The 15,174-nt window shown below is 40.7% G+C and overlaps 1 protein-coding gene across 1 annotated transcript in view; it reads left to right on the forward strand.

Annotated features, from left to right (window-relative positions):
- Nucleotides 1-15,174, forward strand: part of tmem232 (transmembrane protein 232) — a 39,893-nt gene that overhangs the window by 2,524 nt on the left and 22,195 nt on the right. The window contains exons 3-8 of the mRNA XM_078397029.1: nt 1,408-1,519; nt 3,692-3,797; nt 7,848-8,005; nt 8,721-8,820; nt 12,142-12,311; nt 12,898-13,076. Coding sequence (XP_078253155.1) covers nt 1,408-1,519; nt 3,692-3,797; nt 7,848-8,005; nt 8,721-8,820; nt 12,142-12,311; nt 12,898-13,076 — 825 coding nt within the window. The remainder of the gene's footprint in view (nt 1-1,407; nt 1,520-3,691; nt 3,798-7,847; nt 8,006-8,720; nt 8,821-12,141; nt 12,312-12,897; nt 13,077-15,174) is intronic.

A 15,174-nucleotide genomic window follows, 5' to 3' on the forward strand; every position in this document is an offset into this window, starting at 1 on the left:
GGATAGAAGAGAGATATAATAAGCTAAAAATAGATGATAGCATTTTAGATGAAGGGTTATTGAGGAAGGCAATGGTGCAGGATTACTGTAAGGGTTATTATTATTGGAGTGCATTGTGTACAGCAATTTGTGTTTTACTCATGATTCCAATAGTTCTTGGCTGGTTGTAAAGCTGTGTCCACCCCTCTCAACAGTCTCTTGTGTTTCTGTGCATTGGAATTTCCTCACCAGGCCCTGATGCAACCAATCATGACACTTTCTAGACAGCATCTGTCAAAATTTAGTTGAGTATTCGGTGACACGGTGCGGCCCACCGGGCAGGAGACACAGCGGGCCTTGTGGCTGGACACAGAGGACCCCGCACAGTCGACCACAGCCTGTAGGCAGAATCATTAATCCGGTCCCTGCTCGCCTCCTGAAGATCAGAGAACTGGAGAGAATGGAGCTGGCTATTATGGACATGAGATGCAAGACCGATAGGAGCCTAAACTGGGGTCTGGCCTTCTGCACCTGCAAGGTCGGCTGCAAGAGGCACCCCCGGGACACAAAGATAGACGGGCAAGGAGGGAATGTCGGTTCACTGGACAATCCATACAACGGCGAGGGTTGGTGGCCCTGCAGCAGTATGGAGCACACCTGGATCGAGCTCTGCTCCATAAAACCTAGAGTGCAGACCAGGACTGGACTTTAGAAATGGCGCCAAAACCTGGTGACTCTTGCATGCAGTCTCAGTAAACTATTTCTGTACACTTTGTGAATTGAGGTTTGTGCTTATGTACAGCAATACTTTACTGTATGTAAACAAAGAATTTCACTGTGCATTTGCACATGTGGCAAATAAACACCATTGACCATTGAGAAGTAGAGCAACAAGTAATCAGACTAAGGAAAAATGATAAGACAAAATTAGCTGCTCTTTATCTGAATGTAAACAACACTTGAAGCAAGAAAGATGAGTTCACGGCAGAAGTAGAAATCAAGGCAAAGATTGACAGTCATTCGAACTATAGGTGGTACTGGTGTACCCATCCAGAGTATCAAGGGGTATGGAAAGAGTTGATGGTATTGCGGTATTGAATCAGCCATTATGTTATTGAATGGTGGTACAGGTTCAGCGGGGGCTGAATAATTCCTTTCTCCAATGTTCAGACACATTAAGGAAAATATAACATAATTTGCAATACTTGCAGATGCTGGAAATCTGAAGTAAAAAAAGAAAATGTTGGAGATGTTCAAGAGGTCAATGTGCACATGTGAGACAGAAACAGAGTTAATGTTTCAGCCTGGTGATTGGGTCTTGCTATCTTTAACTAAAAAATAACTATCTCAAAAACAACTGCTTTTAATTATTAACAATTGCTTTTAATATTATTGTTTACAATTACTATTGTTCATATTGTTTTTCAGACCCCTCTTTGAAGTCACAGAAAAATTTGTGCAGGAGTTTAAGTGTGCAAAAGAACAAAATAAGAAGGAACGAATGATTGATATGGCTAAAAAAATGCTCACCAGAAATAAGGTGAATAACGGCATGAAAGAATACAAATTCCATCGTTAGATGAAATACTTCAATAGCAATTTTTGGCACATTAATTATATAAAATACTATCCTAGATAGATGGGAGGGGTAGCCCCTAATTTTATGAGTTGCTCAGTTTCTCCAATTTGTTACATTTTAAATTACATTTCATATTTGAAAACATATTTGAAAATTATAAAATTGCAGATGCAGTGAATAGTATGTAATGTCAGGGAATCATACAGCACGGAAACAGGCCATTCAGCTCAAATCATCCATGCTGACCAAAATGTCCCATCTTAGCTAGTCCCATTTGCTTGCATTTGGTCCATATCTCTCCAACCCTTTTCCATTCATGTACCTGTCCAAGAGTTTGTTAAATGTTGTCACAGTACCTGCCTCAACTACCTTCTCTGGCAGCTTAGTCCATATACACACCACCCTCTGCATGAAAAGTTTGCCTCTAAGGTTTATGTTAGATTTTGGCCTCTCACCTTAAACCTATGCCCTCTGGCTCTTGATTCCCCTACCTAGGGTAAAAAACTGTGCATTCACCCTATCTATTCTCCTTGTGATCTTATACACCTCGGTAACATCACCCCTCATCCTCCTGCGCCCCAAGGAACAAAATCCTAGCCTGCCCAACCTCTCCTGATTGCTCAGCCCCTGAAAGGGGCGTGGCTGTGTTCTGCAGCTGCGGCTCACCGGCAGTCTCTCTGTCTTTTTTTTTGTTTTTTTGTCTGTCATCGTTTAATGTACGTTTTGTTTTATTTTTAACTCTGTGTATGTGGGGGGATGGTGGGGGGGTTGGGGGAAACCTTTTTTCAAATCTCCTCAACGGAGATGCGACCTTTACCGTGTCGTATCTACGTTCGCGCTACGGCCTAACATCGTGGAGTCGGCGGCCTCCAGCTGGGATCGACCTTGAAGACTCCGGTCGCAGGGCCTGGACTTACCATCTCGGAGGCTTCGGCCGTGGACCCTGCAGACCGCAACATCGGGAGTTCGCAGGTCCCTGGCTGGCGACCGGTTTTTGGGAGCTCCAGCCGTAGCAGCTTCAACCGCCCCGAAGTGCGAGGTATGATCGACCCGCTCGCAGGCCCTTCATCGCCCTGCGTGGCTCGGCCGCAGCACTTTCCATCGCCCGGTGGGGGCTCAGGACTTTCATCGGCCTGCTTGGCTCGGCCCTGGGACTTTCCATCGCCCGGTGGGGGCTCAGGACTTTCATCGGCCTGCTTGGCTCGGCCCTGGGACTTTCCATCGCCCGGTGGGGGCTCAGGACCTTCATCGGCCTGCTCGGCTCGGCCCTGGGACTTTCCATCGCCCGGTGGGGGCTTCAAAAAGTTGGGAGCCTCGATCACCTCGTGGCACCACGGGAGAAGAAATCAGGAGGAGATAAGACTTTGCCTTCCATCACAGTGAGGGTGTGCCTAGAGCAATCACTGTGATGGCTGTTTGTGTAAAAATTGTGTAAAAAAATTGTATCTGTGTGTCCTGTGCTTTTTGTTGTCTACTGCCGGACCCTGACGTGAGAGGACGCTGGCGTTGTTTATTCGCCGCTTCTCCGTTAGGATAGTTTGTCTGTTTGTTTTTATGTTTGATTGTTTATGTAAAGCGCTTTGAGCACCTGATAAGGCGCTATATAAAATAAATGCTTATTATTATTATTATTATTATAAGTCCTGGCAACATCCTTACAAATCTTCTCTGCAACAAGTAAGAATTTCATTGTTCTGTTCCCAGTGCATTTGACAATTAAACACTCTTAACACTTTCTTAATAGTATTAAGTGAGTGCACTTTAACCAAAGTCTGTAAAGAAGGGAAAATTTAGGACAATTTGGAGTACTAATGTAGGGTCATATGATTACAAACCACAGCACAAAAGGAGGAACTCAACAAGTTAGGCAGCTTTTGCGGAGATCGACACAAAATGTTGGAGTAACTCAGCAGCTCAGACAGTATCTCTGGAAAAAACAGAAAGGTGATGTTTCACGTCGGGACCCTTCATCTGAATAGGTCCACCCATTAATTAATCTATCACAATCTAAGCTTTGCCTTATTTTACTGTAATGCAGTACTTTTAGTGACAAGGTATAGTATTGGTAAATGCTGAATTCTACAAACAAAATAATGATGTTAATTATGTTAATTGATGTTCTTCACTCCTTAGCGCAAAGTTGGTCTGAGTACACTTGGTTCAGGGGATCACGTAAATCTACCAGTAGCTTGGACAGAGCTAGCTTTGCTGGTTCAATGTAAAGGGAAAATTCAAGAAGGTAAGTTTTATGTCAACTTCAAGGAAGAAGAGTGATAATTACTCTTAACTAATCCATAAAACAAATTGTTGAATACTACAGGTGCAATGCATGACAGTCATTCTGCGGATTAATCTTAATTTTAATTTGTTGAGATGCAAAGAAATGGATAGAGCAAAGTGCAGTGAGCAAAGGGGAAGATACAGTACAGAGTGCAGAATATACAGTAGATCTCAAAATTGTAGTCCCTGCAGTTCCATAGACAAAGCCTAATGCCCTCACTGTGGTAGACGTGAATCCAACAGCACCCAAGCTTATGGAAGGACCATTCAGAAGTCTGATAACAGAGGGGAAGAAGGTGTTACTGAGTCAGGTGGTGCGTGTTTTCAAGCCTCTGCACATTCTGCCGGATGGGAGCAGGTAGAAGAAGGAATGATCGGGGTGGAACAAGTCTTTGATTATGTTGGCTATTTTTCCGAGGTAGCGTGAAATGTGGGTGGAGTCATTGGTGGGAAGTCTGGTCTGTATGAAGGACTGGGATAAATCTACATTTCTCTGGAATTTCTTGAGGTCTTGGGCAGAGCTGTTCTCAAACCAAGCTGTCCAACAGTATGCTTTCTATGGTGTAAGTGTAGAAGTTTGTAAGATTCACTGAAATCATGCCAAATTTCCTTAGTTTCCTCAGGAAGTAGAGACATTGGTGTGCATTTTTGGCTGTCGCATCAAAGTGGTTGGTCACGACAGATCATTGGTAATATAACGTCCAGGAACTTGAATCTCTCAACCATTAAACTGAAGCTCTCAACCTTAGTGCTTAGCATACATTTCCAGGCAAGGGAACGCTAATGAAATGTGCAATAAAAGAGGTTGTTGAATTAATATAGCACACTGTGCTGACACCTGCCACAAACGTCTGCCCTCTCTCCATTGCTACTGTGCCAGGAACCTGGTATGAATTAATTGCTGGTACTCCCACAGCAATGAATCATCTACAGCTCAGTGATGGTGCATTGGACTGGCAATTTGATTGGAGCTTTATTTCCACTACACTGAGATGTAGGGCTTGGGACTGTGGGCTGGCTGCTATGCTGTTTAGACAATAGACAATACACAATAGGTGCAGGAGTAGGCCATTTGGCCCTTTGAGCCAGCCCCGCCATTCAATGTGATTATGGCTGATCATTCTCAATCAGTACCCCGTTCCTGCCTTCTCCCCATACTCCCTGACTCCACTATCCTTAAGAGCTCTATCTAGCTCTCTCTTGAATACATTCAGAGAATTGGCCTCCACTGCCTTCTGAGGCAGAGAATTCCACAGATTCACAACTCTCTGACTGAAAAAGTTTTTCCTCATCTCCGTTCTAAATGGCCTACTCCTTATTCTTAAACTATGGCCCCTTGTTCTGGACTCCCCCAACATTGGGAACATGTTTCCTGCCTCTAACGTGTCCAACCCCTTAATAATCTTATACGTTTCGATAAGATCCCCTCTCATCCTTCTAAATTCCAGTGTATACAAGCCTAGTCGCTCCAGTCTTTCAACATATGACAGTCCCGCCATTCTGGGAATTAACCTAGTAAACCTACGCCCTCAATAGCAAGAATATCCTTCCTCAAATTTGGAGACCAAAACTGCACACAGTACTCCAGGTGCGGTCTCACTAGGGCCCTGTACAACTGCAGAAGGACCTCTTTGCTCCTATACTCAACTCCTCTTGTTATGAAGGCCAACATTCCATTGGCTTTCTTCACTGCCTGTTGTACCTGCATGATTCCTTTCAGTGACTGATGCACTAGGACACCCAGATTGCGTTGTACGTCCCCTTTTCCTAACTTGAGGGCCAATGCGTGGCGACAAAACATCCTGGACCCTATGATCTCCCTTGGATGTGATAGAAGCCACTGCTTCTCCGCCTCTGTCTATTTGTCTGCAAATTCTCCTCTGCCCATAGATTTCTCTATCATTCTGCCCGTGCCAGTTCCCAGGAATGCATCGCACTCATTGTGCCAGCAGGGTGCAGCCTTCAGTCCCAGATTACAACACTAAACAGCCACACCAAACGCTCCAAGCTCTTCCAACACCAGCTTTCAAGTGCAGTCTCGCTTCACTGAGCTATGAATGATTTAGTGCTTCAAGAGTACCACTAAAGTGCCCAGTTCAGAATCAGAATAGCCTTTATTGTCATCCAAAAAAACAAGTCTTTTGGACGAAATTCCGTTACCCACAGTCCAACAACAAGAGCAATAAAAATAAGCAATAACACACACAATCACAAACCAACACAAAACAAAAAAAAGAAACATCCATCACAGTGAGTCTCCTCCAGTCACCTCCTCACTGTGATGGAAGTGACAGTTCCCCATAGAGCAGCACCCAGCAGTGATAAGGGCAGTGATTTTCACCAGGTTTCTGACATCCAGATTCCTGACAAATGATCTATGTATTGCTCTATGTACCTAGTGTGCAGCAAATGTTCATTTTGAAGTGTAAACTGCATGCCTGTGAGTGTTTGGAATGGAATACCAAATGTGCTTTAACAAATTAGTGGTTTGGACCATGGTGTTAAATGGAGTACATCTTTCAAAACTTCTTCCATCTGCATCAGTCTATTTGTCATACAAATAGAAATAGCTTTGAGAGATCACGTAAATCTACCTAGGGCAGGGAAAGATGGTAATCATCACTGTGGGGAATGAATAACAGAATGGCTTCAAACATTTAATAATACAGAAAAATAAAATCATAGTGCCATACAGTAATATGTTTAAAAAGAGTGATTTTTCTACTAATTTAAGCCACAAGAATAATATTTCCTTATTTTCTTTCAAAATATTTATAATATAATTTGCTATAAATAATGACTTGAGGTTTAAAGTCCTGAGGCCTCAAGATGTAGTGTAGTGATTAGCTGTGCCAGTTCATTAAGGCATTGATGGTACGTGGCCTAACTGAGGTGCAATGAGACCTGGGTGTCCTTGTACATCAGTCACTGAAAATAAGCATGCAGGTACAGCAGGCAGTGAAGAAAGCAAATGGCATGTTGGCCTTCACAGCAAGAGGATTTGAGTATAAGAGCAAGGAGGTCCTTCTGCAGTTGTACAAGGCCCTGGTGAGACCACACCTGGAGCATTGTGTGCAGTTTTGGTCTCCTAATTTGAGGAAAGACATTCTTGCTATTGAGGGAGTGCAGCGTAGGTTCACCAGGTTATTTCCCAGGATGACGGGTCTGATATTTGATAAAAGAATGGATTAATTGGGCTTATATTCGCTGGTATTCAGAAGGATGAGAGGGGATCTTACAGAAATATATAAATTTCTTAATGGATTGGACAGGTTAGATGCAGGAAATATGTTCCCGATGTTGGAGGAGTCCAGAACCAGGGGTCACAGTTTAAGAATAAGAGGTAGGCTATTTAGGACTGAAATGAGGTCAAACATTTTCACCCAGAGAGTTATGAATCTGTGGAATTCTCTGCCACAGAAGGCAATGGAGGCCAATTCACCGGATGTAGTCAAAAGGGAAATAGATAAAGCTCTTAAGGCTAACAGAATTCAGGGATATGGGGAGATAGCAGGAAAGGGATATTGATTTTGCATGATCAGCCATGATCATGTTGAATGGCAGTGCTGGCTCAAAGGGCCTAATTGCCCACTCCTGCACCTATTTTCTATGTTCCTATGCCTCTTGTGTAATCCACTCTCATGAAGGAATAGTCGATTGACACTTAAGGTCTTTCCGACCATTGTAAAGCCTTGACTGACTATTGGCCAAAATAGGTGCAAAAAATCTAGAAGCATACAACTGCCCTGAATTTTCAGACTCTTGTAAATTTCATTCATGGGGTTCCAATCATAAAATAGATGGCCAATGTTTTAGTTTCCATTTCGACCACACCATTTATTTTGAATTTAATTTCTTTGATTTTGGTCAAATCTAATATTTAATAAAGCATCTATTTTGCTAAAGTTAATATGTTTAATGAAAAAGTAATTAACAAAGTTAGATTGATCTATGCTGATTGAGCTCTATCTGATTTGGTACTAATAGAATTACTTCTATATTTCTCAAGAGGCTTTGGATATTCTCTTGATTTCTTTGGACCGTGCACCATTGCATCCAGACCAAATTCCAGTTTTATTCTTCCTTGCGGAATCAGTCTTGTACTGGATTTGCACGGATGCAGTGAAGCAATCATATCTCTACACCTGCGAAGTCAAGATAGCAAAGGTAGTTTGTTAAGTTAAATATCACCTAGTCTTTAAACAAAAGCATAACAAGATGGTAAGACACTTTGATGACACTAAATAAATTGATGTTTATGAGCTATAAATTATAATTGAAAAATGTTGACACTTTTGGTGCCATCAAGGGTCCAACTCGTTCTTCCAGGTAAATTAAAAATGGAAAATACTGGAAACACTCAGCAGGTCAGGTAGAAAGGGAAAGAGAGTTGACTTTTGGGGTCTGAGGTCCTTCATCAGGATTTCATCAGTCACTACCTGTATTTCCGCAGGGGATGCTTGAACCTGCTGACTGTTTCTGGCATTTTTTCTGTATTGTTTCAGATTTTCAACATCAGCATTTTGTTTTAGTTTTGAACCAGTAATTTACCTGTAATACTTCCAATTTTGTAAATGTGATAATCGTGATGTGGTTTGCACTACATTGGGAAAACCAAATGCAAATTGAAAAAACACATTACAGATTATCTCCAGTCAGTCCACGAGCGATATTATTTCAGATTTTATTTCAGATTTCCAGCATCTACGGTTATTGGTTTTAATTTTCATGTTTCAATAAAACATTTACAAAATGGAGCTATAGTCAATTTTGAATTTATCTTGCAAATTTAAATCTTTATGCCTAAAATATTTTTGACATTAAAAGTATATGATATGGTGTATAATATTTAGAAATTATATTTGTTTTGTTCTTTCAATAGGTTGGATTTTTCACATTTCTAAGATTGTTTATCTTTCACCTTGCTGGATTTATAAGAGCTTTTGAACAATATAAATGTCGTCTTCTTAATTACTTAAAAGGTATGCATGTGATTAAGGGAAAATAGTTGACTAAATATCAAAATGCAGTATTTTTAATTGATCTAAGTTCCACGACCATTTGTACCAGTAATTTGTTAATCTTTTGCATAAGGAATAAGACATTAATATCCATTGAGTGGATTTTGCACCCTACAGCAGCATTTATGTCATAAACAGGTAGATTGCCAGAAAAAATCTGTGACAGATTGCATGAAATTCATAGCAGTACTGTTTACTGATAGACAGGATGACAGTTCACAGAAACATTTATTGTGTTAAAAAAAAGACAAAGTGCTGGAGTAACTCAGCAGATCAGACAACATCACTGGACAACATGGATAGGTGACAATTTCGGTCAGGACCCTTCTTCAGACTGATTGTGGGGGATGGGGAGGAAGAAAGAAGGAAGAGAGGAGGGGTTTCAAGGTGAAAGCCCAGCAGGTAAATAGGTGGATGCAGGTGAGTTGGGGGTGGGGGGTTGAGAGGCAGGAGGTTGAGAGACAAAGGACAAGGGGGGGGGGGGGGGGATGGAAAGGGGGGAAGAGAAGAGGGGGCAGGTTTTTTTTGTTTACTTAAAATTGGAGAATTCAATGTCCATACCATTGGGTTGTAAGCTACCCACGTGGAATATGGGGTGCAGTTCCTCCAGTTTGCATTCACTCTGGAAATGAAGGAGGCCCAGGAGAGAAAGGTCAATATGGGAACGGGAAGAGGAGCTAAAATGGTTAGCAACTGGGAAATCCAGTTGGCCTTGGTGGAGTGAGGTCAAGTGTTCAGCAAAACGGTCGCCGCAAATTCCATCCTTCATCCGGGAAGGAGAGAAACGGAAGACTACCACCTCGCCTCTCAACTCATGCCCACTGAGCGCAGCCAGAGACTGGGAAATGCGGGTTGACCTAGGCCTTTCCTTCCCAGTTGAAATCGCAGCTACCAACCTGCGACCAGACCTCGTCCTCTGGTCCAACTCCTGTCGGCGTGTTTTCATCATTGAGCTGACGGTCCCCTGGGAGGAGGCTGTGGACGAGGCATATGAAAGGAAAAGGCTGAGATATTCCAACCTTGCAGTAGAGGCAGAGGAGCGATGTTGGAGTGTAAGGGTACGTCCAGTTGAGGTGGGGTGCAGGGGCTTTGTAGCCAGTTCCACTGCAAGGTTCCTGAGGGAAGTAGGAGTCAGAGGGCAGGCCCAAAGAAGGGCAATCAAAGAACTTGCAAATGCCGCCGAATGGAGCAATCACTGGCTGTGGCTGAAAAGAAAAGATGCTGTCTGGGCTGCCACGTGATCATCTAGAGGCTAACCATAAGACACACACCCAGGTCTGATCACCCTGCGGTGGGCCTGCCTCAACTGAGGGTGTCTTGTGATAAAAGCCCGAAACACCCAGTGACGTTGAGGTACACAACTGAAGATGTGTCTGAATGGTAGCAACATTACCTAGAGGTCACCCCCAAGAACAACACCAGTCAATTGTAGTGCAAACCTTAGGGATTGTAACATCTAATCCTACTAATCAATCAGGTAAACACCAAAAAAAAAAGAAATATATGGAAACAGAAAGGTAGAGCTACATCTTTGGAGAGAGAGAAGATAAAAGAGGGCTATCTGTAAATAATAAATACATTATTAAGTCTCAAGGATTATATTGTACTCAGATGAAAGATTAGGCATTCTGGAGCAATGCAAGAGACCAGAGAGAACAATCAAAGTGGGAGTGGAATAGAAAAATTAGTTAACTAAATACTGGAAGCTCAGGACTTCTAGTGGGCAGAGTGGAGATGTTCTGCAAGATGATTACCCAAACTGCGTTTGGTTTCTCCAGTATTGTGGAAACAACATTGTGCTTTTGCCGTTTCCTTTCCTTGTTTTGGATTTCCATTTTGTTGCTCCTGATCACTTACACTGATTTTTGCTATTGGGAGAACTGGAACACAGTGATGAGTTTGTCAGAGGATGCAGAATACAAAAAGTACTTGGTTATTTGGTTATTCCACCGTTGACTATATGGGCTGAGATCTGAGGGACATGATTACAAAATTGGGTCTATGCAAAAAGGTGAACAAAGTAATAACATTAAAAGGTTAGGCTGAGTAGAATTCAAAAAAGTACAAATGTGAGAGATAATTTGGGACAGATGAAAGAAATTTGGGACAGATGCAAAGGAAGTGGTGTGAGAAGAAAGGGGGATTTGGATGATGCTGTTAACAAGGAAGCAGCTGCAAATGGCTTGAGTGCAACGGAGACCAGTAAAATAAAGAACTCCATGGATGTAGTAACATCCTTATGATATAGTAACATTGACATCCGTATGATATAGCATCATGAATTTTGCAAGTTTGTTGAAGAGATAAGGAAACAGGATTAAGAAGTGCAGAGAGCAAGTGGAATTGAAATGAAAAATGCTGACTGAGAGGAGGAGGAGAAATAATGTAATTAGTTCAGGGCAGGATTTAAGGGCATTAGGTAAGGTGCATTTCCAAAGAGATGGGAGAACTGGAACACAGTGATGAGTTTGTCAGAAGAAAAAAAACCTGAACAATGTTGTGCCTGTGATGCTGCTGCAAACAAGATTTCCATTGTACTATACCTCGCCATATTTGTGCATATGACAATAAGCTTAACTTGACTTGGCATGCCTGGCACTGTCCTATATACGCACTTCCTCGCTGTCCTATTGAATCAAAGGTGGTCTTTAATCTTGATGACAGTAGAACAAAGTATATGACCAGTTCTGATCTTCTAAATTGTGCTAATATTAATCTTGTTCCATTAATCGTGGTGTCTTTTAATTAATGGAAATCCATTATGATTATCCATTTTTGAATTGCTAAATGTATTATTCTCTCCCTTCTGGCGGTGAAGTTCATTTGTACTACCCAATAGAAGATTTCTTAATATGAATGTGGATTATCCTCTTCACAAGGACTTTATGCTACTCCTACACTTACCTTTTTTTCTGACAACATGTGCTAACACAGCATTAGCATCTTCTATAAAGCTAATAATTCGTTTTTCAAATATTAAATAGTTTAATAATTTAGAAGCTGATTGGTCATACAAATAAAGCAGAATAGGAGTGTATATTATTGGAAAAAATTGTTGATAAATGTAGCTTAACTTTTGATAAGTGTACTGGAATTATTTGTCTACAAAAAAGCACTGCTCCAATGGATGCTAATGCAATACAGTACAGCATAAATAAATAGGTTGGTGAGTACAGGGCCAAACATATTGCTTAGTCAGTAATCCATATTACTTTGTCAAGTACCCATCCCAATTCCATTGATGATAAAATATCTGATGTCAAAAAATATTATTATTTTTAGGTCTCCCAGAGTGTGAACCTTGTTATCGATCCTATCCAAGTGTTCTGCTGGATGTTCACTTCATCATTAGCTCAGGTGAAATAATCTGTGGCTCCCTGATAACAACTGAAGAACATGCTCATGAGAGAAGTGTTTCAAATGAGGAACCAAACAAAGATACCTGTGGACAGGTGAGGAAAATGGAATATTATGGTTCAAGCCATATTGAGAGAAAAAATAATAACTCCAACAATTCTCAGAAAATTACAGAAATGATTCGCATTATCCCCTGTCCACGGTAATTTTTGGAGAAATGCCATTGAAATCTCAAAAGAAAGCTTTCATCATTGTTCTGTATTTTCCTTGGTCCTTAGTTATGCTGGGATAATGATTAAACAACATTTTAAAAAATGTATGACCATAGAAATCACAGAGAACAATATTATCTGATTAGTAGACACGAAATGCTGGAGTAACTCAGCGGGACAGGCAGCATCTCTGGAGAGAAGGAATGGGTGACGTTTTGGGTCACGACCCTTGTTCAGATATAAATATAATCCGATTGTCGGTTTGTTGAATTCAAATTCCTTTCATAACTATGTAAATCTATTTACTTGAATTTATCCAAAATTGGTCACTGTAACTATCAATTTATTTTGTTTGTTTTTCAACGAAAAGAGATTAGCACCAAGTATAACATCACTAGAATTGGAATTGGAATTATGAACATCACTGGAATTGTAATAACTTTTGCAAAATGTCCTTTTTCTGCTTCAGTTAAAAAATGACTGTCAATCTCCTCAGCAAGTCGACGAGCTCACACTGAAACCATGTAACATCAGCCCAGTGCTAAGAGAATGCCTTATGGTTTGGATTTGCGTGAAGCATAATATTCAACTCATAGATGATGTTCTGAAACATCTTTTCCTAAAGGAACAACTCTGGAAAGCAAACTGGTATGTTTCATTTTTAAAACATTGGATTTGTTTTCAAATTTCATTAAACAAAAGGTGATGTATATCAGAGAAACAAAATTACTGCTGACTGATTTATATTCATTAGGATTTCTACATAGTCTTATTTGACAGATTAGATAGGGAAATTTGAAAAGCAAAAAACTACAAATATTGTAAAGCTGAAATAAAAACATGAAATGCTGGAACTAATCGAGGCAGAAACCAGTTTCTCATTTCAGATTGATGACATTATCATACAGAGTATCATAGAAATATATGGCACAGGAGACCATTCAACCACAGTGACCTGCTGGGAGAACAGCTATGAAGACTAATCTGACTTTTCACCTCAGACTCTGGCCTTGCAGTAACCTTGGAATGGGAGAAGCCAAATTAGTCCCTCAAGCAAAAGTGTCCCTCAGATCAATACTATGAATATGTGTTCCATAACTTCATTCCTTTTACAATATGCTCACTAGTCCTAGGTTCCCACAGTATTCAAAATATCTTTAAAAGCTCTTAGCCTTTGAAATCAATGATTCACTTCCTCTAAGATGTGATGCCTAGAAAGACTCGCTCTATTCCAAATAGGGATGAATCAGTGTTTTATAACATTTAGTCGCTTCGGTATATTAGGTATTAAGACCAACATTCCATTATTCTTTGTGGATATTTTCTAAACCATTTTAATCATTTATGTATATGGCCTGCATCTATTTGGACCCTGATAGATTTTAACTTTTAGAATGCATTAAATGTTGTACTTTCTGTATCCAAAAAATGTGATCTCCCATTTGCCACAATTCTTTTCCTGTTCGCTCTTTTATTAACATCTCTTAGTCATAAGGTCATAAGTAATAGGAACAGAATTAGGCCATTCGGCCCATCAAGTCTACTCTGCCATTCAATCGTGGCTGATCTAACTCTCCCTCCTAAACCCAGTCTCCTGCTTTTTCCCCATATCCCCTGACACCCGTACTAATCTATCTATCTCTGCCTTAAAAATATTCATTGACTTGGCTTCCACAGTCTTCTGTGGCAAAGAATTCCACAGATTCCCCACCCTCTGACTAAAGAAATTCCTCCTCATCTCCTTCCTAAAAGAACATCCTTTAATTCTGAGGCTATGACCTCCAGTCCGAGACTCTCCCACTGGTGGAAACATCCACTCCACATCCACTCTATGCAAGCCTTTCACTATTCGGTACGTTAGTAATTTAATGCTCCCTTCTGTACTGCTTCCAGTGTCATCTGACTTTGCATCATGGGCAGAGTTGTATACACATTTTCAATAAATTACTTAAATACTGTAAATGAAGATGGTCATAAAAGTTGGATAGACATTCTTTCCGGAATTTCTGGAACAACACCAGTGACATTCTACACATTATATCATATTTTGTTATTCCTGCACTCAGCTAATTTCTGGGCCAGTCAATGAATTGTTTTCCTTTCTATATGCTGCAACTTTAAATAACAGTTTCATATGAGGGACATTATCAAATGCCTTCAGGAATATCCATAGATGTTCTACGAACCACGTCGATTCATCTCCTCAGGTTTGTCATTCATGACTCTCCTTTACAAGTTCACGCTGACCTCTCTGATGAACTGAAATTGTTCAGATGGTTAAGAACACCATTCCCAATTTTCACCTGTAATCTCCCAAAAACAAATTACGATTTTAGGCTGCACCATTTCAAATGCTAATTACATTGAGAGTTTCTGGCTCCAGCACCCTTTAAAGTATCAGCTATAAATCTTATTTCTTCTCTTATCTTTGCATCTATGGTTCTTGGTTACTGGCAGGGGAAATATTTCAATCAACTCTCTAACACCATTATAACTTATACAACTCAATTAAATCTCTCCTCAGCCTTCGCTACTGCAAAGAAGCTAACTTCAGCTCATCCACTTTTACCCCACAGCCACAACTAGGAACAGCATTTGTACACCCTCTCATTACCTCTAGAGAACATCAACAGTGATTCTCATTAATTCTCATGTTGTCCCTGAGAACTTTCTTCCTCACAACCAAATTTATATTTATTTATTTGAATGTGCATTCTTTTATAGACAATAGACAATGGACAATAGG

The sequence above is a fragment of the Rhinoraja longicauda genome, chromosome 3, assembly GCF_053455715.1.
Source record: "Rhinoraja longicauda isolate Sanriku21f chromosome 3, sRhiLon1.1, whole genome shotgun sequence".
In the NCBI taxonomy this organism is placed as follows: domain Eukaryota; kingdom Metazoa; phylum Chordata; class Chondrichthyes; order Rajiformes; family Arhynchobatidae; genus Rhinoraja; species Rhinoraja longicauda.